This window comes from Poecilia latipinna, unplaced genomic scaffold (assembly GCF_001443285.1).
Source record: "Poecilia latipinna isolate Pla-1442-1.1 unplaced genomic scaffold, P_latipinna-1.0 Scaffold298, whole genome shotgun sequence".
In the NCBI taxonomy this organism is placed as follows: Eukaryota; Metazoa; Chordata; class Actinopteri; order Cyprinodontiformes; family Poeciliidae; genus Poecilia; species Poecilia latipinna.
This window is the reverse complement of record NW_015112914.1, coordinates 649,099-674,752: the sequence shown is the minus strand read 5'-3', so window position 1 is coordinate 674,752 and position 25,654 is coordinate 649,099. Positions and strand designations below refer to the sequence as shown.

Below are 25,654 nucleotides of genomic sequence, written 5' to 3'. Positions count from 1 at the left end.
CAGTACCTTGTTTTTTTGATCTCCAAGCCCAATTGCTGCGTCATCCATAAAGATTGGCTCCCACATTGAATCATGACCAGCAAGGTCTCTTTGTTTCATTCTTGCGTACAGAGTGTCATCTCTGCCAACCACATTTCCCACAAGCCACTGCAGACAAGTAGCAAAGAAAACTTTAAGAAAACATGAGGAAATTTAATATCTGAATGATAGTAGAACATTTGTGTAAAAAAAAAAAAAAATTGTTTTGAAACTATGTCCTAAATTTTTGAAACTGTTATGTAAGCATAGTGTTTTCAATGCTACATGTAACTCCAAAAAAGGGTACACTACATGGTCTCACTTGACTGGAGCACCTCATATTTCCTTAAGAGATAATAATAGACAATTACAGTAATTACCATCTTAGCTCACTGTGCAAACAGGTCCAAATTAAATGCAGCCATAGAAGCAAACTTGGTTCATATTATGTTCAAATCAATCCACTTACCACAAATTAATCTTTTACAATTTTATTAAATTCATGTGAGGATGACGTAATGTGTGTTTGTGACTTATTTGGAAATTTGATATTTAGTATGAACTTTACCCATATCATACCAGAAATTCAAATAAAACTATCAAACAATATATACTGAACAAAATAACGTTTCCAACTTGTGAAACGTAATAGAAACCTGCAACTAAATAAAGGTTTGGCCAACATAAACCTTATACAGACAGCTTGATGAGGTCTTGACTGTTAAAGGTAGAGTGAAAACCACAGTGAGATCAAAAGTGCTTTTTTGGTGTAGAAGCTTGTATGGCTAGTAAGAGATTTAAAGACATCTCAAAGGAATTTGAAAAAAAAAAAATCAATTCGGCTGTAAGGAAAACACTCTACAAGTGGATAGTCAAAGCAACTGACAACATGCTCAGACCTGACTGCAAACAACTTCCCCTGAAAGCTGACCACTAGATGATAAAAGTAATAAACATTGCTACAAAAATCATTACAAGACCTACAACAGGCTCTTGTTACAAATATGAAAGAACACGCCCACATAAGCATTAAGAGACTAACTATGGTTAACATCGGTAGAGTTTTGCAAGAAAGGAACCTCTAACACACTAAGCCCAGACTTTTTTTTGGCAGATAAAATGTATAACTAGACCAGGGAGTTTTAAAAATTGTTCTTCTGACACATGAGTATAACCTTAAACTGGACACCAGAGCAGATGATGTTTGACATAAACCTGCTACAGGAAAAACGCCTCACACCACCTGTGAAGCTCTGAGAGGGAAGTGTTGGGTTTGTCAGGATGTCAGAGTGTATAAAGAAAACATGAAACATCTTTATATAAAAAAAATAAAGCTGAAATTGATCTGGACTCTGCAACGTGCCAAATACATATAGTAAGCTTTTACCTTATTTGGATCCATCCTCATCTTTTCATTGTTTGCTGTTGCTGTCTTCTCAGCAGCCTTTTTCTGACGCTGAGGGCCCTGGCCAAAGAAGATGTAGTTCACCAGAGCATACTCCAGCAGAGCCAGGAAGACAAATACAAAGCAGCCCATGAGGTACATGTCTATGGCCTTGACATAAGGAATTTTGGGAAGGGTTTCTCTCAGGTGGGTGTTAATGGTTGTCATGGTGAGCACCGTGGTAATACCTGGTAAAAAAGAATAATTTCACAGCGTGAAGGACATAAGCTAGCACTGCATCACTACATAAAACTACCCCTGAGAAGAACAACAAAAAGATATGACTCTGTAAGATTAAACCAAGTCACTCACTCAAATGTGACCTTTTGACACCAAAGAGGGTAACAATTTCTGATTCATTAAAGCTGCCAACATCAATGACACTCCAGTCATTTTAATACACTTTGAGGGACAAGATAAAGCACTCAAACCTGAAGTAGTGCAGCCATTTTAATTTTATATGTCAACTTTAATTGTGTTTACTTGTCAAGAGCTTCTAGTGTTTGATAAGCCAACTTTTATACATAGCACTTTCTTTGAATATTCTCATTTTTAATGTCATCCTGATTTACAATAGTGCTAGTATTCAGTAAACACAATTGCATAATCTGAGTTTTTTTTGTTTGTTTGTTTGTTTTTTTGTTGTTTTTTTTTATCCAACCGTTGATAAAATGCATAGTGGCTGAAATGTTTTCCTAATTTACACTTAACATTTTGACTTTATGTAGGAACGTTTAATTTGTAATACATTACTGTTTTCATAGAATATAAATATTATAGGATACAGGAGGAAGTTTCTCTTGATCCATCTTAAAATATGGAAAACTACAAGAGAAATTGCCATTGAAATAAAGCAGAGGAGTGTTAATCTTCCTAAGTCAATGGATGCAAGAAAGGTAGATAGTTACCTTAACCTACCCATATCTGGTGTAAGATCAATCAGTGAAAAGTTTAGCACAATTACAACTTTGACAAACAAAGTTGGAGAAGTGTCCACAATTACCTTGCATCCACATACAGTAAGACTCCCTGAAATCTTGAAAACATTGATGTTTTTGCACACATCTTTACCAAGGCTGCTAATCATTGTGGAATGTGCTTTGTAAATAACATTAGAAGCCTAATCCTAAAGCTTAGCTTTACTTTTCCAGAGCAAACAGAAACGTGGGGTTAGAGCACATAAAACACCATGAAATCCTCTCAAAGACAACAGCTTTTAAAAAACAAACAAAAAATAAGCTAATTTCTACTTAGTCACAGAAAACATTTTTTTTTTTTCTACTATACCACTGTCACAACGTTGACCTGTGTTTATAAAGGATTGAAGCAATGTCCCACACAGTTTTTGTAAAGGCTTAGCAACACTAACAAAGGATTTTTGGACACAGCAACCATGTGATTCAGCTTTTACATGTCCACTTTAATGCCCCTAAATCAGGTCAGAGTTAAGTGGTTCCTAAATCCAGTGTGGAAAGGAGCATGACGGAATATTTCCCAACACTGTTGACCTGCCTCCATTACAGAGCATTACCTTTGTTTTTTTTTTGTTTTTTTTTTGTTTTTTTTCATCCCACGCATGCCTTCCCACAGGATCACTAAATGCGGCATAGTCGTCAATCAGTGAAATTGCCCTGTGGGCTAAACTGGGGATTGAGGATGAAGCTAGCTTGATGGAGTTTTGTGATTAAAAAGAAAAAAAATGAAGCTTCTGATAAATGCAAACTCTGAAACAAGCCTATGCTGGTTTTACAAACCAGAGGAGGAGTTAAAAATGTAAGTTGCTTTTTTTTACTGAAATTGTAAATATTGGACTTCGTAAAAGTCCATCTGATGTGATGGAAAATGTTTACCTCCATAAATTTGTGCTTCATAACATGCAACAATTAGGAAGCTTAATACAAGCTAACGTTAATCAAACTTTCACTGTGTGCTCACCTAGAGCCACCCTGGCTGCAGAGGCATCGTAGTTGATCCAGAAAGAGACCCAGGACAGAATGGTGATAAGTATAGAAGGCATGTATGTTTGCAAGATGAAATATCCAATATTCCTCTTTAGCTTGAAACTCAGGGAAAGACGTGGATAAGAACCTGGTCAGATGAGAAAAGAGGGCACTGATCAAAAAAATTATCTGAATACTATAACATATGTAGTTTTCATTTTTAAATTCTTTAGCTGGGAACTACTTTTTTAATACTAAATGCAGAAGCAAGCAGCTTCTCATTCCCTAAACATACCATGTGGCATCGTACTTTAAAGAATCACATCACATGGGACGACAACGCCAGAATTTGTCAGGGTCAGATCCTGAAAAATTGGTTCAGGGAGCATCGGCCATCATTTGGTCTGAATCAAGTGTTACAACACATTGTATGTGTTTATTTAAACAGTGCCACTGTTAAAAGTGTGCACAATAGTTCAGGCACAATTCATGAACGTTGCGTTAAAATGTGCAGTAATCCAAGCATACTTCCGACCTGCCGTGAAAATGGGACGGTAATGGAAACTTTTTTTAAGAAACAATAAAAAACCACAAATAACCAAAAGTCACTTCAAGCTGAAAGAGCATTAAGTATCAAGCTCTGGCGGAGCTGTGGTGGTGCCGGGGTTAAACACAACCCACATGTGGAGGCCTGAGTCCTCGACGCAGCTGTCGCAGGTTTGATTGCCAGGCTGGTGACTTTTGCCACATGTCGTCCCCCATCTCTCATTACCCACTTATCAAGCTCAATGATTTTATACATCATTTTAATCTTTTATTGTTTAAATCTGAGTGATGAAACTGAACCACATTTAGCCTCGCACATTAATGTAACACACTTTAAAAAAATATTGGAAAACTCAGTCAGATGTAAATAGTACATTTGCTCAGTTTTTGTCACACGTAGATATAAAGTTAGCCCAGTATGAAAGTCATTCATACCGGCCTGAGAATGCACAATGACGGTCTGCATGGTGCATCCTGCACTTACAGAAAGGTTATTAAAAGGCTTTCAGATTTTTTAAAATTCTGCAAACAAAACAAACTCTGTCTCTGCATTCTTTTAATATCACTAAGTAGTTACACAGTTCAATATCTACACCTCTACACTATATTCAAAAAACCCATTGTCCTCAGTGAATGGTAAACTGCAAAGCAAATTCATAAATATGCTAAAAGTGGAAGATGACTTTATTGTATCTGATTTTTGTGTGTGTGTGTGTGTGTGTGTGTGTGTGTTTTCCATTATTGCTAAATAACTGATTATGTTGTGTTTTTCTTTATCTCCCAGCATGGTGCTGCAGCCAGAGGTATGTTGCATTTGCATGACTATTTCAATCCCAGACTTTACAGCAAGTTTCTTTACTTACCAAAGTTGTAACTAATAGCATAAACATTTACTTTTATGATGGTATATAATGTGACGTATGCACATGAAAATTACCTGTGGAGAAGACAACATTCTTGGAGATAAGTTTATGATCCACAATAGAGAACTGGGGCAGTTCGATCTTGTCCACCCCTGTCACAGCGTTATCTCCTCCTCGCCAGTAGAATTCAATGTCATCAGTGGTGTAACCATCTGGCACAGAGGACAAACATCGTTAAATGTTTTCATAAATATGACCCCCCTTTTACCTGTGCAGGTATTTAAATGACACTTTGGACTAAAACGTGAGCAACTTTTAACATTTTTATGTTAAGAGGACAATATTTGGTAATGGGGCCACTGACATTAGAGATGTTGCTGAAGGAATAAGACAAAATTAGCTTTCAGTGAAGGGAGTGAGAGAGACATAATTGAATAAAACTGATTTATTTATCTTATGAGGAGCAAATAACTTTGTACCAGGTATAAAAAAACATCAATTAAAATATGTTCCACATGGTAGAAAAATGTCAGTAGTTCATGAAGATGGTGCTTTATATGACCTATAAGAATTTCCTCAGTGCATCTGAACAGTTAGAAGAATAACAAAACCAATACTAAGTGCTACCTTGTGAGCAGTCCTATTATCTGTTTAAATTATGGCATTTACCAATATTTATTACATTTTTGTGAAGTCAGTGCTTGTCACTTTGGCAAAGTATGTGGTTTTAATGTCACACTAATATGCACAGTCATAATCACCTAATTTAGTCTGAAGCTGTTGTAATGTAGAGCTGGATAGACTTTTAGAAAGTGCTTCGTTATACCAAGATAGCATTCTGGGCTTAAAGCTCATGTTTAAGTGCTTTATATGATTAATCTTTAATTACTAATTGCTTGATCGTTTATTCTTTAAGGTTCTAGAGCTGATGGGGGACGGTGGATTTGTTTTTAACTACAGCAATAGTTGTACTTATTTGTCTATGAACAAGTACAAATATTTATTTTATTGATTCAGTGTTTTTTCTTCACCCTTTCCCTTATAAATAGTTTAATACAAAAGTCATTAATAGAAGCCACACAAAATTGTCCGTAATTTGAAATGAGTCAAATAGACACATTAAGTCCATCTGTTGTTGCAGGGGTAAAACATTTGCACCGAGCAAAATAAATAAAATTGTTCATGATAACGTCAAATGGAATAACAATATGATACTAAAGCTATTTAACTGGGACTCTACCGAATCTGACTCCAGGCTCTTTTCTTTTTCAGAGTTATGAAATAATGTCACAGTTGATTCGCTTCAATAAGAGAAAAGGATTTTGGAGGAAGATTAAAAAAAAAAAAAAGATTTTGTTCTGCCTTAGGGTTAAAAATATTAAATAAAGTTTAATATTATATTATTTTTATTAACAACAACAACAACAAAAAACATATATAATTTTTATTGAAAGGGCTGGCACATGTGATGTTGCATGGTGCAGGGAAGTCCTGTATGCAAATTCCAGTTTGGCCTCTTCCTACATGCGTTTCTGGGAAGTTCTTCCCATGCAAGCTTGGGTTCTCTTTGGGTCCTCCAGCCCAGCTTCCTCCCACAGTCCAGGAAAATGACTGCTAAGGTTAATTAGTCACTCTAGAGAGAACTATTCTTAGTTAACTAACTCAGTAAGCTAAGGTTAACTAATTAACTGTGTTAAATAACACTAGCTCCACTGCACTCCTGCATGGACAAATTAGTGTAAATACAAAAATAGATGCTGTTTTTATAAACTAAGATTGGGGGCTTCACTAGAGCTGTTATCTCAGAACTTTAAAATATGTCTCCTCAGACAGAAGACTGTCCCACAAAGCATTATCCAGGTAAATTGTACATAATCTGATCACATTAGTTAAATGTGTGGTTATAATCCCAGTTTTCATATTTTACCAAAGGACAATGCTTCAAAAACATAAAGCATTTCAAAACATTCCTGCTGACAACCTTGTCCTCATCCTCTGCAGTGAGCGAGGATGACCCAGTTCACTCCCAAATGCTCCTCAAATGAATTTCATTAAGTTTGAAGTGACTGTAATGTCATTCCTAGTCTAGTAATTAAAAATGATTTTGCAGTGTGCTGCAAACTGTTCATCACTGTGTCTGAACATGGAGGAATCATTCAAAGGTAGAAAAACAAAAATAAGCCACGTAACCTGAGTGTGAAAACCATTAACACCCCACAGGATGTCTGCAGTTTCTAGAAATAGTTTGAGCTCAACCAGCAGATGTGAAATGGAAAGGAAAGATGAATCCATCTATATGATGTGGATTGCTGGAGCAGATAATATGGCTGCTATTTTGAAGAAATGCTGTTAGAAAATATTAGTTTCTCTGTAAGTTTACAGAAGCTAAAGGAGAAATGAACAGTGATGTTCTTTTACCTCGTCTCTCCATGAGTTGTTTCTGTTGTAGCATGTATGAGAGCAAACACCGAGTCCTGAAGGTTTGTCTTTGTTGTGCTCTTTGTTTTTTTTCAGCCACTGAAAAACATTTTAACCTGCTAATCAGTAGGAAACATATTTCTGTGTAACATCCATATAAAAGGCTCTAAGACGCAAAATTCTGCTTCTGAATGTGTTGAATTTACTGGGTTATTTTAACCCTATTCATATCCAGCTGTTGGTATAATTTTGTTTTCCATTTACTTTTCTCTGATTCAATAACTACAGTCACACTCAAACTGCATCAATGAGTAAATGTATATGACATTCCCACAGCTTGGATATGCCAAACGTCCTCAGGATGTAGAAATAAATTACTGGAATTTCAAACATTTACTTTTATTTTCCTAGAGTCTAAATACAAAGTGAGATCATCAGATTTTGTGGGCCTCTGTGAGGCTTTACTCAGCTTTGCTTTATTTTCTTTCAGCTTCACAATCAGTTTTTTTTAATAGTAGAAATAAATACATTACATGAATCATTTTTAATGATTGCCATGTAAGAATGTTATATTAACATTTAGTTAGCATAATAGTTTAACATTAAATTAACATTAAATATGTATTCTGGTACCAAGCTTTTTCCTTGTCAACAACAAAAGATTGTTGAATATTAATGCTGAAGAACACAAGCATTTTGTAATTTGAATAGAAAAATAAATTAGTTATACAAATAAATTTCTGATAACGATAAACAGAAACGGTAAGAACAACGTTCATGGGAGTTTATGTGACCAGTTACTAGTAGGTTGAAATAAATTAAAAATAGCATACAACCTTCACCACACCTCGCTGTGTGTTGAATGAGTTTATACATACAAAGTAAAAAAAATGGATTCAGATTTTTGCTTTGAACAATCAGTGAAGTAAAAATCTAAACAGAAAAAAATGAGTAAAAGATCTGAGTGCAAGCAAACTGTTCATGGTGTTATGTTTAACACAGCAGTTACAAAGGCAATAATTAATGGTCATCCTGATGGATAAATGAAACAGTTAATTATGTAACTGAACGTGTTTAAAAGAGAAAGAGAGAAAGTATCAAAGTAGGGCAACAGAAACAGTAAGAACCGAGAAAATGGAAATTTGGAATTTATTGGAGAGAGCAGGATGTAAATCAATCTTCCAACAAATGATTGAACACAGTGAAGGCAGTGTAACATATGAAACCTCACAGAATAGTTGATTTCCTTCAGATATTACTGCAGTGCGTTTCCCAAAGCCCCACTGCTGAGATTAAGCAAGTGGCATGTGTGCGTGTATGCGTGTGTGTGTGTTTTGATCTTTTTAGTCTTTCTTTTTTATCTTTGGGGGACATTGCCTTTTCATACAATGATCTGCCTTGACATTGCAGCAAAAGTGTGTAACAGCATCCATATTATTTAGCTAGAAAAAGATTCATCCTGACATGAACTTAGGTGTTAGATTCATTCTTGACACCCATTAAAACATTTTTGCAGCCAATTCACACCCTGAACATGGCCAACATAGTCCATAGGGACAACTTTGTTGCCCACACCTTGATCACCGCTGTGTAATGTTTCATTTGTAACCATTCAGTGTCTCTTTGTCTTCCTCTGAATTGCTTACTGACTGCAAAAGGTATGTTCAAATAAATAGCTGTAAGTTCATCCCACACAGCACACACCGTGACATGTGTAAATCTGATTTAAACAAAACTTAATCATTTCGTTAAACACTGGAAGGGAAAAATAGTGAAGCTTAACCTAGTAACCAACACTCCAATGATTTGTTGGACACTTGCTGCTGGTGAATGCATGAATCAATAAACAGGTTGTAGAAGAGCTGAATGTTCACATTTTCAGGGAAGAACATTACATCAGAAGTTGACAACTGTACACACATTTTGAAGATATATTTTTTATGTATATTTGTTTTTGCAGTCCCAGCATTTCAAGTAGAGTCTCTAATTTCAAATTATTCAAAACAGATGATGACAAAAAACAGTGTGTAATTTTAAAAGCATGTTCATCCTCGATGAGCTTAGCCTTCAGTTCGTATCTGGAGTATCTCGCTTATGTGCATTAGCAATCCAGTCAGCAAAGGAGTCTGCATATTCCCAGCAAATTGCTTGGAACGTAATAGCAGTAGCTCTTAGGTTGCTCCCACTCATCACATATTTTATTGTCCTGCTTATGAGTGCAACAGGGAAAAAGCTCAATCTGGCTTAAACTCCATGTCAGGTGACTCGGCTTTTCCCATAGGTTGTAATCTAATGTTGGTTAAACTAAAACTAGTTAAAAATCTATTGCACATACTAGAATTAGTTCTAATTAACTCAATATATTACAGTAAGAGAACACTACTTGGCAGTAACTTTACACAAACATGAGATTTTTAAGGCTTAGTTGAACTACGCTGTCATCCTGTAAAATACCAGAATAAATCATCCCAATCAGTGTCAAAGTTTATAAGCCTCATGAGGTTTGATTAAAATCTTTTGAGTTGTGACTTGAGAGCTTTGTTGCTAGTTAACAAAAATGATTTTTTTTTACTTACAACTCTCTATTTCCAGAGTGCAGTTTTGCTCGTCTAGTGGATACCTTCTTAGGTCCATCATACAAGCAGCTGTGGTTGTAATTCTGAAAAGTAAAACAAAAAAGAGAGAATAGACATAACTCATGAAGTTGAGACAACTGTAAATACCCTTCCATAAAGAAGAAAACGATAAATCGTTGGTGTCTTTTATGGTGAAATACACAACATTGCAAAAGCATGTAAGAAGCTGCTTTCTAGAACCAAATAAAAACCATTTTCAATAAATGAAGTTGCAAAACAATCACACAATATTAACTGGGCATGAGTTTGGAGGTTAGACAGTTTTAGGAAATTGCCTTGTGATGCAGCCAGTAAAGGCTATATTTAAAAATCTGCCATGCGGTTTCTCAATAAAATTGCAATATATGCTTATCTGATTTACATGCTGTTAGTTTTAACTCGTTCAGCCAAGAGTTGTATTTTGAACAACTTATGATTACAAGTGGTATTCAAATGAATATAATTTTTAAAAAACACATTACAGGTACATTCTTCTGAGCTCTGGTGGTGGTGGCAGGAACTCCACCAGGGATAAGAGCTGATCTCTCTGTCCCAGTTTACAGGATAATCCTGTGGGTCCTCTGTTTGCCCCCTTCTGAGATGTGAGCAACAGCGGGGATCAAACTCTGCAGGATAGCTGTAAGCCAGAAATATCAGTGATGGTGTTTTAGTCTGACAACTGCCTGCCGAAAAAATAAGATGGCTCAAGAACAATATAGGGCTGTGAAGATTATTTATTTGAAGTTCCATTTATAACAAGACGTTTAGTGATATGTGATAACATTTGGTTTGTGAATTGTCACGTGTCACTACATTTTTATGCCAGATAAAGAAAGCTTTTTTAAATATTTTTTTTATTAGTAACACAATTTTGTTGAATAAACTACAGCCACAATTCATAAGTACACTGTATCTAGTTACAGTGGATACAGTGGTGTAGAACTCAGTACAATAGCCTCAGGCAGAGTTTGGGGAAAACCAACTGAATGTTTGAGTGAAGCATTGTTTCTTGCTGTGAATCTGAGAGTCGCTGGATGGTTAAAATGCCTCCCTACTATTATCTTCCTTTCAAGCTCGCTCTTTCAGTTAAGTGGCATACAGCAACATTCCTCCTTTGATGCGGTCCTTTTGGGAGTAGGTTAAAAAGAATTGGAATCTTATCAACGTTTCCACAGTCACATGCAGTGAACCAGATTAAGGATGAATCAAACCTACGGTTGATAATCTGTGACTATATATTTTAGAGGACAAAAAGTACATTTGAGTCCCAATACAAGATATGTAACATCAGATGCTTTTGAGAAAAGTGGGAATCACTTTAAAATATATTTATGTAAAAAAATAATAATAATAATAAATGCAGTTATGTCACTGTTGGTTAAATCATTACTTTGCATTTATTTTTAATTGATCAAATTCTTCTTAGTATGAAAAGTAACAGGTAGGAGCAGTCGTTTGTTCCTACAGCAGTTTGGATCAGGTCAGGCGATTCATCTGATTGTTGGTGTTCGTAGTAACTGTTGGTTGACAACGACATACACTGCTGTACTCTTCCTATTATGTATTGATTTATATTTGATGTTTTTTGTGTGTTTTGTTTATTTTTTAACTTGATACTTTGTCTTTTAGTTTTCATACTTGCTGTAACATCAATTGACCTTTTGGAACATGAATAGATATGAATATAATTGAATCTTATTCTGAATTCTTAGTTGGTTATAATTCTACAAAAATGTTGAAAATACTGTTCAGCTTTAACAGAATAGTAATAATTTTAATCATATAGTCTTTTAGAGAATTTATTTTTAATGTTGATAGATCCACATGAAACTTAAGTCTAAAGATAGGTTTCAACTTTGATGCACTAAAAGTTTTTATATCTGCTTGGGAACATAAACCACTTAAAACCTAAATTATTTGTTTGAATAAAACTAATATGTTTACTCCCTGATTTAAGTATCTGTAGAAGATATCAATGATTTCAATTCTGTTATGGTTAAAGTCCACAAGAAATATGAACTGTGGATGAGTTTAAACTAAAATAACCGAATTACAATGTAGAATTTCAACCAATTTAAAACATTTAACACTCTAACGAATAAACTTTATCCAAACGTAGATGGTAAAGAAATTAGTCCCACTTCTCTACTGGTATTACTTTCTGGGGTATTTTTTTTTTTTATAATCTTTGTAGGTGTAGTGATAATGGAGAGAATAATATTGGTCCCACAAGATGACATTGGTGCCTGGAAAAGGTTTCTGCAGGTGGAACACTTATAAAGTAATTAATATTTTAAACTAAAAGGTGCAATCCAAATCCATTTAGTCCTTTGGTTTAACCCGATGTAAATCTTTGAAGCTTCTGTCAATCATAGTTAGTGGCTGACATTTAGTCAAATGCTGTTAGCTATGATTGTTTAACTTTTTTACTGAGTACAAAAATATGTATATAAATTTACTAAATAGTTTTAAATTGAGTGTATGATAACTAGATTGTCAAATAGGTAAGTAATAATGTTACCAGTAATGTTATCAGTGTGTGATATTATCTTTGCTATGCAGATTCATGAATTGGTTATAATATGTGATTAAAGAAGTGAAAGGAAAGAACAAATCAGAACGTGCAACACTTCGAGAGAGACTCTGAAATTGCTTTCCCTTTTTTTCTGCGTACTGAAATGTTCTTTTCATAGATGACATTTACTGTGTAGGATCTGAAGACTTCATTACCATGGCAATTCCATTCAAAAGCGCAGTATTTGCCGACTACCAGTGATGCATCATTTGATATTTAAGGTAATGACAGCATTCAGAGTGCAGTCAGCTCCCACTGCCAGCTGCTTCCCACCCACAGCCGATCATGAAAACATAAGGGTGGTGGATCTTAGGGGAAAATATTGCTGTTTGACATTTTTACTGAAAATGCCTAATTAGTTGATCTCTGATTATTGCATTTTTAAATCCTTAATAGTCAATAAAGCTGTGCAGTGTAGATGTCTTGCTGTTGCCTCTGCATGTGCCTCGTTTTGCTATGATAAAGCTTGATAAACAGCTCAGCAAGTGACTTTATGTAATCCTACACCCAATGTGTCTATTCAGGAAAAACATCATGTTCAGAAACACAAGGCATACACTTTGCAACACACACATGCAGAGTAACTCCAGGTTGGACCTCTTTTTGCTTTCAGAACTATTTTCCTTGTGGGGATGCTGCTAATACAGATTGAATGATTTTAATCTTGTAATAAAATCACTACAAACAAGTTAGTCCCATTTAGAATTATGAAGTTCCTTGGTGTGTTAATGATGAATCCTGGTATTTATGTATTTTTGATGCATGACAGTTGACAGTTTTTCTGTGTTTGTTGAATAACAGATAACTGAACACAAGGTGCCACTGAATTATATCAACATGGACGAGATTTCCCCTTTATTCCAACATTTCTATATAAATCCGACTTGTTGTCCAGTGAGGCTTATAGCCTATATGTTTTTTCCTCTTCATGTCACGTTTTTTTGACTACTGCCACTTATACTCAGACTTTCAGAAAAGCACCATCACTTTTATCTTCGGTTGCCCGTGTTTTATGCACAGTTTTCGTACTTAACTTATTCACTTTTCAATCATGTGACTGTCCTTGGCTTCCTTGCACTAATGTTCTTTCCTTTGTTTTTTCTTTTTCTTTTTTAGCATCTTCCCAACTTTCAGACATTGGAATTAATATAACCATTGTGAGCTACAAGTTAGAACATACTGAAAAGGAAGAGTTATAAAAATGATTAAATATGCCCTTTAATGCCACAGTCTGCCACTGCTGCCAGCATCCATCTCCTTAAACAACTTTTAATGAAAGCAGAAAAGAGGGAAGGGATTCCTTAGCGCTGTGGTTAAGCATTTCCTCACATTTAGAGGAAATACACCACAATACAACATGTTATTAAGTGATGGTGCTTCCAGCTTGACGAACTGAAAAAAAGTTGAAAGTCAAACCTCTGAAAACAGAAATGGTTTGAAAACTTTAACTTCAACCAATAATGAAGAAAAGGATTGTTGCTTTCCACTGTGGGATACATGCAAAGTCACTGAACAGTTTAAATCAAAGCTGTTTACTGGAACAGATAGTTTTATTCTGTCAGCCGTTGTAGTGTAAAGGGACTTCAGAAAAAAATTAAATCTACAAGCCAGTTACAGTATGCTGAAAACAACAAAATGGAGCGTGAGAACAGAACTAAGATGAGATGAAGACCAGATAGAGCAAGTGACAATTAAAAAAAAAAAAATGCTACAACTCCTTAATATCCTTTAAATGTTCAACCACAGAGGCTATGATAGAATGGCTCCTTTTAAAATTAAGTTAATTTACCATATACACAATCTTTGAATAAACTATTCATCATTCAGCCATTGTGGAATCACCCATCAACTATCAGCCAATCAGAGGAGACGTTGGTGTCTTTTTCAGCCATTGTAGGTACAAGCTCCTTTACTTGAATTCTATGTACTACGTATTCGACATTTTAGAGAAATTGTAGTGAGCAGTTTTACAGAAGAGCTATGGATTCAACTCATTTGAATGATGCATGTTTTTAACGAACTGTCTTGCTGTGAGAGCTTTGGTTCAAGGAGCCCGCTGCACATTGTCCAAGATCCCCTGGACCCCCATCAAAACACTACCAACTATGAAGAAGACTACTTTCGGTTGTCATCTTAATGGTTTGCTCCAGTGATGTTGATCACATGACTCATTTGACGCGAAGGAACTGTTTCCATTACAGTTCTATGAAATACGTCTATTTTGATTTGACTGAAAAACCACTTCATCCAAGTGGAAGAACTTTTATTTCTAACATTGAGTTATTTCAAAACTGATGTGTTACCATGAAGCAAATTTATTTTCATTATTTTCCCATAATTGCATAATAAATTGTGCAATTCTATAGTTAATGGAAATTCAGCTGGTGTTCCTCACCAGGGCCCCCTCTGGAGCCTGACCAGGACATGGGGCCCGCTGGCAAGCACCTCATGGACCCATGGAGCCCAGCCAAGCACAGGCCAAAGAGGAAACCCGAGTGTTGATCCAAACCCTAATCAGTGAAATTGTTTTTCCTAAAATGTCTGTCTTTAACATCCTCTCAATGTAGGATGTCTTTAATATGGGGCAACATGGTGAGAGACATGCTACATACAGGGGGAGAAAACTTCAGTCGGACCCACATTTTCTTTGGTTTCTCCTCAAAAGAGTTAAACTTTTAGGTTTTAGACTGTAACTTTAATAAGTAGTCTCCATTGTAAAACATCTTGTTAAATAAAACAAAACAAAAAAAACAATAATTGCAAGAAAACAGAATCAAGACATTTTAAAATATGCATAATTAAGCTGCATTGTAACAGTGACTATAATAAAAGCATCTATATTTGCTGAATTTCAAAGTGATAGAACTGAGCAGATGATTATCCTGCAAACTGGTCAGTGATGCTAATCCCTGGTGTACATTAAAGAGAGAAGGTTTTCAATTTGAAATTTAAGGTCCTTTAAGTCTTTTCTAAACCCATAACCTAACATAAAAGTAATTTATTATGAATATCTTTGCTCTGAAAAAAGACAAGATACATTGTATTTCCATAATTTGCCTCTGAGTGTAGATTTACTGCTATAGTGAAGGTGAGAAATTAATTTGGTTTAAATTTTATGTTCTAACTTCCTGAAAGCACCCATTATTATTTACTTTATTTGTGCTTTAAAGACAAACATGAAATCCAACCCAGATGTCTTCTAATGTAGTTGTAAATACTATTTCAAGAGATTAAAATCTGACCTTAGGCCGTACAATACGGTGCCATCCGGATGCAGTCGGATCATTCGATTTTTCACTGTGACACCATGAACAAACGACTTCTTGTCATTGAGGAAGTAGGTATCGGGGACCCAGAGCTGGTCAGCCACCCGGTTATCTAAGGTCAGATTGAGGGGGATCTCTGAGTAGGACAGCCGCTTGTCTCTCCAGGCCTGCTGGAAGTACATTGTCAATGTGTAGTCCTGTGAGTCCACACAGAAGGGCAAAGGAGGACAGAGAAACAGAAAAAACAAGAGAGATAAGCTGTCAAATTGGCAAAGACATACAAAAGAGATGAGCAAGAGAGGAAATGGTTATTTCACAAAGCAAGCATTTTACAAAAAATGTGCTGTTGTACTTTATTTTCCTGGCAAGAACTAAGTTTAGATAAGACTGGATTTTAATATTGAATGAAATTCAGACTCAAGCAAATGGAGGAGTAGGAGCTGTGCTGGGCAAAGAAGGGCCCAGTACACAACAGAAACTTCAGTAGATGATTGAAGTAAGTGAGAAGCACCAGTGGTCTGGATTGCAGCAACTCTGTTTCTTACAATGAGATAAAAATCCATATTTGCTGTATTGCTTAAAAAACTCTGGGTCATAAATTACTGAAGGTGATCCATGTTTCCTGGCATCAGAAAAAATTACAATAAAATCAAAGCTTCAGCTGTTCAGAAGGACATCGGTTCTGTTGATTCAACCAGTTGTGCATATTCTCATTTTTCTAGCTATATGTGAACATCCTGATTGGTATTTCCCTAACAGGAAGAGCAGCAGTTTCTCATGCTTACAAGATCAAACTATTTGGTTAGAGTTTTAGATACCTCTTCTGCTCCCAGTTGCAAATTACAGGCAGATTTTCTTTGCAGCAACATCAAAAGGTGTTCACTGTAGGAGCTACAGTGAATAATGTGAGCCTCAAGCAAATGAATGAATTTCAAAGGGATGTTTTAGATATCAGAATTCTCTCAAGACATGTAACACTAAAGTATTATAAGTTTTATGTGACTGCTTGCAAACACAACCAGTTATTTTTGTACCTACTTCGAAACACCAAAATACGTATTTAAACGGTAGTTTATGCATGATGGGCATTGTTAGAAAGTGATCTCTGAATAAAATCCCTTCACTGGCTCTGAGGTGCACTGACTCAGCTGTAAAATACTCTATTTACATTTTACTTACTTTTACGGTAAATTAATAAATTCTGGTGAACTTTATCACCAAATACTGAAATTAAGAACCAAGAACAATAGTTATATAATGAATGATAAAGATTTTAATGAATTGTGGACAGAATATGAACTTGGAAAATAAAAAGTTGAGATTAAAACTGAGCGATTTTGTTTGTTTAAAGCTTCTATAGTCAGACTTTTGTCAGATTCTTAATATATGCATTTCCATTTATTGATTAAGCTATTGTCATTGAAACTCAGAATTAGAGAAGCACAAAGTGCCACTGCGACATAGACATCTTTTTTGTTGTTGTACCTCAAATTAAGGTTATAAACCACATAAGATTAAAGTAATGGGCATTTGGATAGAAAGTATTAACATCCTTGCAGTCAAGTATCTGTTTGCTCTGTTAATATCCAGCAGTTTTATAAAACATCTTATATTTAAGCACACATATTCTCAATTCTTGTGAATATAAACTTTCTCTCACACAAGCATACAGTCCTACTGAACCATGTATTGTAAGTTAATTATCTATAAAGAAATAGAAGCAGTTTAACAGATTACAAAAGAATTCCTTGATAGTAAATCTGGGACATGTCAGAAACAAACCCAGGAGTGAGATTCTCCTGAAACAGAATAAAGCAAGAAGCCTACAGATCATCCATAAAAACTAGGTTAAATAAAATAGCTGTTTCAGGGAACTTTTCGTCATGACAGGCTCATCCACTTCCCCACAAAGGGGCTGAACATGCATTTTTGAATACACCCATTGGCTATGGATCTGACATCCACCAGCACCTTGGGATCTGTAAGCTGGGATGTTGATTAGGACGAGTCAGGGAAATGGGAGCAGCCTTCCTCATGCTTGACTTAAATAGGTTCTGTCATGTTATTGTTATTTGTAGCATATTTTGCTACTGGCTGACAGCCATGTTTGAGAACAGAGTTTTATTTAAAGACATTAGTGGGAGCAGTAGCATGCGACACCATAATTGGTCTAGGAAGAAAATCCTGATTTGAGCAGATCAGAGTTAAAACTCAGCATGGTACTTTTCAATTATTTACATTGGAGGGCATCTGTGAAATAAGTTTGAGAAAGAAACGGATTAAAGAGAAAAAGAGGGGCGCTATATACAGAAATAATTTGCTCCAACCCGAAGGCAAAATGCATCAAAATGTAGGAAGGTTGAAGATAACTGAATAACATCTTTATTGTAATTTGTTTTTAACTTTGAAGAAAGTTTGCATCAATTGCAAATTGATGTTTGCAATTTGGGTTGCACAAGCCCGTCTCTGACTGTATGTGCTGCCTGCTCTGCTCTTTGGTCCCAGGTTGGTGATTATGTAACAGCTCACACTACTTTCCAGCATGCTGAGCACCACAGCGTGTGCAGCGAAGATATGCTTGTTGCCATGCCATCCTCTAAAACTACCTACTTTACAGACATTAAAACATATCGCCAGTCTTTAGCACTTACTTTGACATGCAAAACTGTAGAAATGCCTGTCTTACATATGCATAATGAAGCTTTTATGTCAGGCTATCAGTACAGAATCAAGAAATGAGACATACACAGTCAACTAAATGAAACGCACTATATCTGCACTGTGGCTACTGTGCCAGCATTGAGGTTTTACTTTGAACATCCAGCTCCTGTGTCTTTAGTGTTTTCTCTCTGTGGGAAACTGGAAAAAAAATGAGGCTCCACATCTCCAACAAAACTGCAATGGTGGAGTGTGTGTTGGAGCTAGGGGTTGTCCTAAAAACTGTCATAATGAGCATCAGTACATAAACTATGGAGATGTGAAATGAGATCGTAGGAGAGGAATGGAAATAGAGGCAGCGGTTATGAAATAAAGATGTTGAATTTATGAAAGCAGCTCCCCAGCTACAAAGGAAGACAATGTGCCATCAAGACTGTTACAGAATTCATTATCAAAATTTAATAATACCCAGTTCCCATTGCCTGCAGAGGTAATAGGTTCCCTAATTAAGATAACTTCTTACCAAACTGTTCATAATTAAACTTGTTAAATGTAACCAATTTTATTTTATTGTGTGGACCATCTTATGCCAATGCGCTCAGAAACCATAGTAAGTGAAGGTGTAGGAAGAACTAAATATGTAACTCTCTGACAGTCTGATTTTAAGATCAGATCCATGTTTTAATGCAAACCACTTGGAAGTATGCCACAAGGTGTTTTTAGGTTTTATTTTACTTACCTCACTTTATTAAAAACATGCAGGTCCAAAAGAAAGAAGAGGAAAAACACTGTCAATTTACATAAAAGTCATGAAGCTACGGGGATTATTAGAACAGAACATATTAGAATATAGCCTTACTCAGTTTAATGAAGTTTACTGAGTTTATTTTTCTGATTGTGCTCTGTAGCAGGAGCGCAGTGGGAACAGTGGGTGTCATGCAATGGGAAGGTTGTAAGTTTCGTGCTTTGAAGGTTAACATTTGATATTTGACATTCTGCAAACCTTGGTTGCAATGAGTGGCTGTTTGAGCTACTTTTGCCTTATTTTAAACCAGTCTGAGCCCATTACCCTGACCTCTGAAATCAACAAGGATTTTTATCTTTTTTTGTATTCAATACACCTGCCACCCACAGGAAATTATATCCAAAAACGTTTTACAATCATGTTACACTGCGATAATTACTGTAAAGTATCAACAAAAAGAAGACCACCAACTGCTACAGGTCAGCAATGAAAGGACAATGAAGTAGAGATGGCAATGCAAGTCATTTAAAATTCTTTTACCAAAAGATGTGTAACAATGGAGATAAATCCACTTCAGATACCGATGCAGGTGGACCAGAACTTAGATCCACTGCTAGTATAAAACTTTGACTCATTTTCAGTGCAGCACTAAGATCTAAGAGCAGTTTATGATAATGTATTAGATTAGGAATCAGAATGCTTTCAATTTTGAAGGAAGGCTTGAGGTCATAATGACCAGCACTGAAAACAAATAATTTCCAGTGACATGTGGTAATTTTCATAAGTTTCCCAGAACAGGATGTGCAAATCCCTAATCCAAAATATGAGCTAATATTGGATTTATCAGATAGATATTATGTACTATATCTACAGCTTTTAACATGTTCTAATCAATTCCATACAACTGAAAAATATAATAGCAACCAGGTCAAATTAAATTTTTCAAAACTGGAAAGTTTTCTTTGATTGACCTTTTTTTTCTGAATCATTTGAAAATTGTGTATCTTTATTTTCATATAAAGTCCATGAACCTATTGTTCCCTAAAAATCTGTGATTGTAAATATTTTTTTTTTAAAAAGTGACTAAAAGTGGACATCATGGTTATACATCCTTACATTTCACCTTAAATCTTGTTTTCTGTGAAAGATGTGGGAAAGTATGGCAAGTTTGCTTAAAGGGATGGAAGGTGCAGAGGCTTAGCTGGGGGTATATGAAAGACATTTCAAAGCTCAGTGGAGCAGTGATGCAAATTGCTTTTATTCTCTGGTTCTGAATGCAGAACCAGCAGTGACATTCCTGTGCACACCGTCTTCTTTCGCTGTCCTATTCTGTTCTGTGCTCTAGCTATACATTGTTTTTTTCTTTTCCAGTTGTTTTTCTCCACTAGATTTTGTTTCTGTTCTTTGAATATAGGTGTAAAAATGCAGAGCTGAGATTAAAAACACAATAATAAATAATATATTAAACAGAAAAATGACAGAAGACATGAAGGTGAGGAAACAATCAGATAGTGACACTTGGACATTTATTCATTTTTCTAAAAACCTACAACATCAATGGCAAACAAATACAAAAATCAAATGATTAGTTTTGAAATCCAAAATGGTGGAACATAATATAAATCTCTCTACACTGAAACAGTTCTTAAAATTGTGAAAGCATAAGAAGAAAATTCAAATAAAATTTTAATCAAAATATATTTAGGCTACGTTAAGACTTAATACGTTTAAACAAAATCTGATTAAAAGGCAATATTTCTTGCCCATCATCTCAGGAAGTGAAATACTCATTTCATAAAGACACATAACACAAAGAGTGAAATATTTCAAGCTTTTATTTTTTTTGCGAGTTTAATGAGTTTGGATTATGGATACAAACGACACAGTTGACCAACACGCTATTGCACAGCAGTCCATTAACATTTACAGGAATGAAAGGATTGGAATATATCATTACCTGTTGGTGTTTCTAGATAATGAATTTCACTTCGAGATCACTAGCAAGAAATATTCCACTTTTATGTAATGTTCCAATTTTCAAGATGTACCTGTAATCTTAACATTTTGTACACATGCCATATTCAAATTCTTCTGAAAATAAAAGTTTTCTTTTCTTTCCACCAAGAACGCTCAGTGAAAAGCTGAAAATCTAACACAATCATCAAAGATAAATAATAATCACTGCAATAAAACATTTTTTAAGTCAGAGAGGTTCAAAAAATTCAAGCTGTTCACTAATAATAGTAGATGCCAGTTCATCATGGTTTATTGGGACAGCTTAGTTTTTACAGTAATGACAGGGTGTTTTGATGTAAGTGGTCATTGAATTTCATGACTTTCTGTTCATGGTTTTGGGGGGCTGCTTCCTATTATCAGTGGTCAGTGGGCAGGAATCGGATTGAACTCTGCGCTGATCCCACAATCCATCAAGGCTGACAAGAGAGACTTTAGACATGTAACGTTCACAAAAACGACCACATCAGAGCTTCACCAGTCTCCAATTACCAAAGCATCTTTGATTTTTGGACTGTGTATTGAAACCTGGATAAAAGTGTAGACAGAGGAAAAGCCTGCAAACTAAACACAGAAAGTTTTAGTTTGCATGTTAGTTTATTCCACCGCAGGCAAGATCTGAGCTACGACACAATTAATTTAAATTTTGGTCAGCAGTAGAAAAAGTGTTGGCTTCCTATGTGTGCCTAAAAATTAAGGTCCTAAGAGGATATTACTTTGACCAAAGCTTTTAGACTACATATGTTATTTATATTTTTCCTCTGAAATCCATTTCCTTATTTTACGGCTTGTTCAAAACAAGATAATGTATTTCAGCACAAAGAAAGCATGGACTCTTGTTTGTTTACTTGTACTCTGTCTAACCTCTTTTTCCATTACATGAATGCTGTCATGCTTTTTCAGTGTCCCTTCCATCTTTCAGTACACATCCCATTTTCCCTCCATACTCTTTTATCATTTACTTGGGCCTGAACATGGCTTTCAACTCACTGAAGGTGAATCAAATTTAGAAAACGACCCTCTCTCCCGTCCCTATCCTTTAGTTCTCCCAAAGTAGAAGTTCACAGCTTTGCCAGTTGGCAGTCGTGCAGCTAAACTGACTACATAGAATTTATTAGAGTTGATTGGAGCATCTGCAGGCTTTTTCCGTCTCTGGAGATGAGTTGAGTGGAGTGGCAATTCAGATCGGGAGGTCATGGACTGGTGGTGGTGGGGGGCTACACAGCAGAGCAGAAGGCAGATTATTAGGGTGCATTTGAATAGCACTGGAATACGGGGCAGAGCTTGTAGGAATTTTCAATTTCAGCTGTCATTCCCATGAAACCGAAGGTTAGCTGCAGAAATGAGGGTTAAAAATTGAATACGTTTTAGGAGGAGTATGTCCCTATTCCTGCTTCTGATGGAATAAATTGTATGTGTGTTTTAGTGTAGAGGTGGATGAGAGGAGTAGATTAATGACTTCATTGGCTTTTGGGAAACTGCACTTGAACCTTTTCAGATTTTGTCACATTCAAACCACAAACTTCATACAATTTTGTGATTTTATGGGAAACCAGAACCCACAGTTTGATAGTATGTTCACTGTGATGCAGAATTAGTTTTAACTTGAATATATGAAACATTACTTTCAACAACAGCTGTTGCAGTGATTTGTTGATTCCATGTCCTTTTTCTTCTTTGCAGCTCTTCCACAGTTCTTGTGGGTCTCTTGGCTGCAAATCTTCTCTTTGCAAAGCCAGTTTGTTTAGGTGGACAACAGCATATTGGTAGGTGTACAGTTTTAGTTTCCACTTTCAGATAAAGGGTATTTAAAGATTGTGACATAGTTTTATAACCAAACTCAGCATTAAACTTCTACAAACCTTCAACTTTGACCTGCCATGCTTGTTACTTGGTCTTTATAAGTGTCAGCATGCAGAATGTGTTCTCTAAGAAATCACTGAGGCTTTCACAGAGCAGCTGAAAAATGAGTGAGATTAAACACAGAAAATTACAATTCTTAACAAAGTGACTTTTGAAGGCAATTAATTGTTCCGTTTTTCTTATCTGGTTCTAGATGTAAAGGCAACCTACATTGTTCAGATTTCCCCTTTTATTTAAATAAAACCATGTATGATTTTTCTTAATGTGCTACTTCATTTTGGCCTATCACTTCAGCACTGCAAGCTAATGGTGTAATATGACACTATATAAAGAGGTGTCAAATAAAATAAATTATTTTCTTTCTGACACTGCTTAAAGAGCACGTAGTTGAGACGGTTTGGTGTCAGAAAACATCCCATTGAAATGATGCCACAAATAAAGCATTATAGAAGTCTGGAGAGATCAGGGGAAAAGTTTTACTGTCTAATTCCAAAAAGCACATATAAGGTGAAAATGCAAACAGTCTTCGTTCATCTAAAATGTGAAAACATCTTCAGACAGATCAAAAAACTTTTTATCAAGAACCAATTCATGAATGGATCTGAGTGAACTTCTTTGTTTTTTGTCAAAGTCCAGAGTTCTGGACTACAGGTTTGATGGCTTGTATGCACTATTCCCTTGAGTAAGAACACCCTTGGTATTGGTCACTCCCCCCAGTAGGAGTGACCAATACCAGACACAGGGGGTCTTTGGGGGCATCAAGCCTGTTGTCTGTTGGCAGGAGAGCCGGTGTGTTTGGAGGTGACATACAAATGTAGCAAAATAAAAAAAAAGCCTTTTTAGATTGATTCATTGTTTCCCTATCTGCAAAATCACAAAATCATAGATAATTGAGGAACAAGAAAGACCAGCAGATTCATTATTAACACTTAAAACACTTTGTTTTTGTATTTCACTTTTTCAACATCATCAGTAATTAACAATCACTGATGATGATGGGAGGCTGGGCAGACCATCCAGCATACTGCAACACATGAACACACAGAGCAAACAACCATGCCCTCTAACCCCGACAAGCACTCACTTTGAAGAAATGCAATATTATTAACCCAATTGTTAAGATGTTTATGAAAGTCAAACAAAACTAATAACACTCAAAAAACCAGGAAGGATGCAAGATAACATGTTAAATTCTTCCACTGGACTAAATAGAGATGCACTAGTAAAACTGCTAAACTTATTCTTAGTTTGAACTCCAGATCAGAGGTTGGTAATTGATTATCTTCAGCCATGATGTCTTGAGTATCTACAAAGTTTCTTTGTTGCAATTAATCTGGTTTAAATGGTTGTTCTCTTCAGCCTTTCTCCAGGTTTGCTGGAGTCTAAAGATGGATTTATTGGATATAGATGTGCTAAAGCAGGAAAACATTGGTTTTCCTGCTCAATTTAACCACAGAACTATTTGCCATCTTTCCCTATTTGTGCTATTATAAGAGACAGTGAACAATGAGAGTTTTTGTTTGTCTGATTTTGCTCTATAAAAATGTAAAAAAAAATTACAGTGTTAGATTGTTCTATAGAACACTAAGGGCGTGGTGGAAAAAGGCACCTAAAGCAAACTATGCCCTCTGCCTCTCAATACTAACACTTTATCATTCTCAGTGTAATTTTCAGCTGCTGTGAAGACCAATCCACACCTGCCATCTCTCCAGCTCAGACATCAACTGTGTGAATTCTGATCATCACAGTTAAAGCTGAAACTAGAACTGCAGTCCACTAACAGTGAAGGGTTTCTACAAACTGTGAAAATCTGTGTTGTTGCCAGACAAACGCCAAATTACAGAACCCACAAACTGTCCAATTATAAGACTGCAACAACAGCGCTGCTGGAATCATGTGAAAGGCTCTGTTCAAATAAAAACACACACACACACACACACACACACACACACACACACACACACACCAATACATCTGAAACAGTCAACACAAATGGTCATTTCTACTTGTTTCACTCTTTTCCTTTTGTTGCCATCATTAAACATTTCATATATATCAAACACAGTGGAAGCTGCTGTGGTTAGGTTTAGGCACACTGCGGCAGGTTTCTTCAACTGTCTATTTAAAACTGCATATTAAAAGCAATAAAGAAAAAATAAATTAATTAATTAAAAAAAATTGACTTCTTAGTTTATGTCTGCACATATGTTTACAACAAAACATAATAGAACACATTATAAAGTTGGATTAATCAATGCTTATAGCTCACCACCTTAAATCAATAGCTCCTGAATTATATTGTTCAATTTAACTCATATTCTTTTCATAGTACAGATAATGCATGATGTTGTGCACTAAATACTCTTTTAAAAATGTTGGACTTATATAACTTTTGGGAAAATAATAAGCTGGTTAGCTTTATGATTAACAAATATTTGCAGTTTAAAACAAGTTTTGAATCTTAACAAAAATTCAGTCTTAAAATTCACATCCCAGTAAATCATTTGCATTTTTTTCTTCTTTGAGAATCACATAGACTGGGCAATGTTGATTAAATTTAACAATTAGTGAATAAACTGAACTTGAAAATAAGTTTTTGTTTACCAGGTTATTGCATGAAGAATGCTGGTATCAGTAACTTGTTCAGTGGGTTGTACAGATAAAGAAATGATCAGGTTCTCAATAGCATT

The 25,654-nt window shown here is 35.6% G+C and overlaps 1 protein-coding gene and 1 long non-coding RNA gene across 2 annotated transcripts in view; one reads left to right on the top strand and one right to left on the bottom strand.

Annotated features, from left to right (window-relative positions):
• LOC106948642 (gamma-aminobutyric acid receptor subunit beta-2-like) overlaps positions 1-25,654 on the bottom strand; it is a 41,759-nt gene that overhangs the window by 5,048 nt on the left and 11,057 nt on the right. The window contains exons 4-9 of the mRNA XM_015034434.1: positions 15,662-15,882; positions 9,806-9,888; positions 4,886-5,023; positions 3,398-3,550; positions 1,406-1,650; positions 7-147 (exon numbers count right to left, since the gene is read on the bottom strand). Coding sequence (XP_014889920.1) covers positions 7-147; positions 1,406-1,650; positions 3,398-3,550; positions 4,886-5,023; positions 9,806-9,888; positions 15,662-15,882 — 981 coding nt within the window. The remainder of the gene's footprint in view (positions 1-6; positions 148-1,405; positions 1,651-3,397; positions 3,551-4,885; positions 5,024-9,805; positions 9,889-15,661; positions 15,883-25,654) is intronic.
• LOC106948645 (uncharacterized) lies at positions 20,761-25,130 on the top strand. Its single transcript, XR_001425220.1, has 2 exons — positions 20,761-22,867; positions 24,627-25,130. It is a non-coding gene; the product is annotated as an uncharacterized LOC106948645 (long non-coding RNA).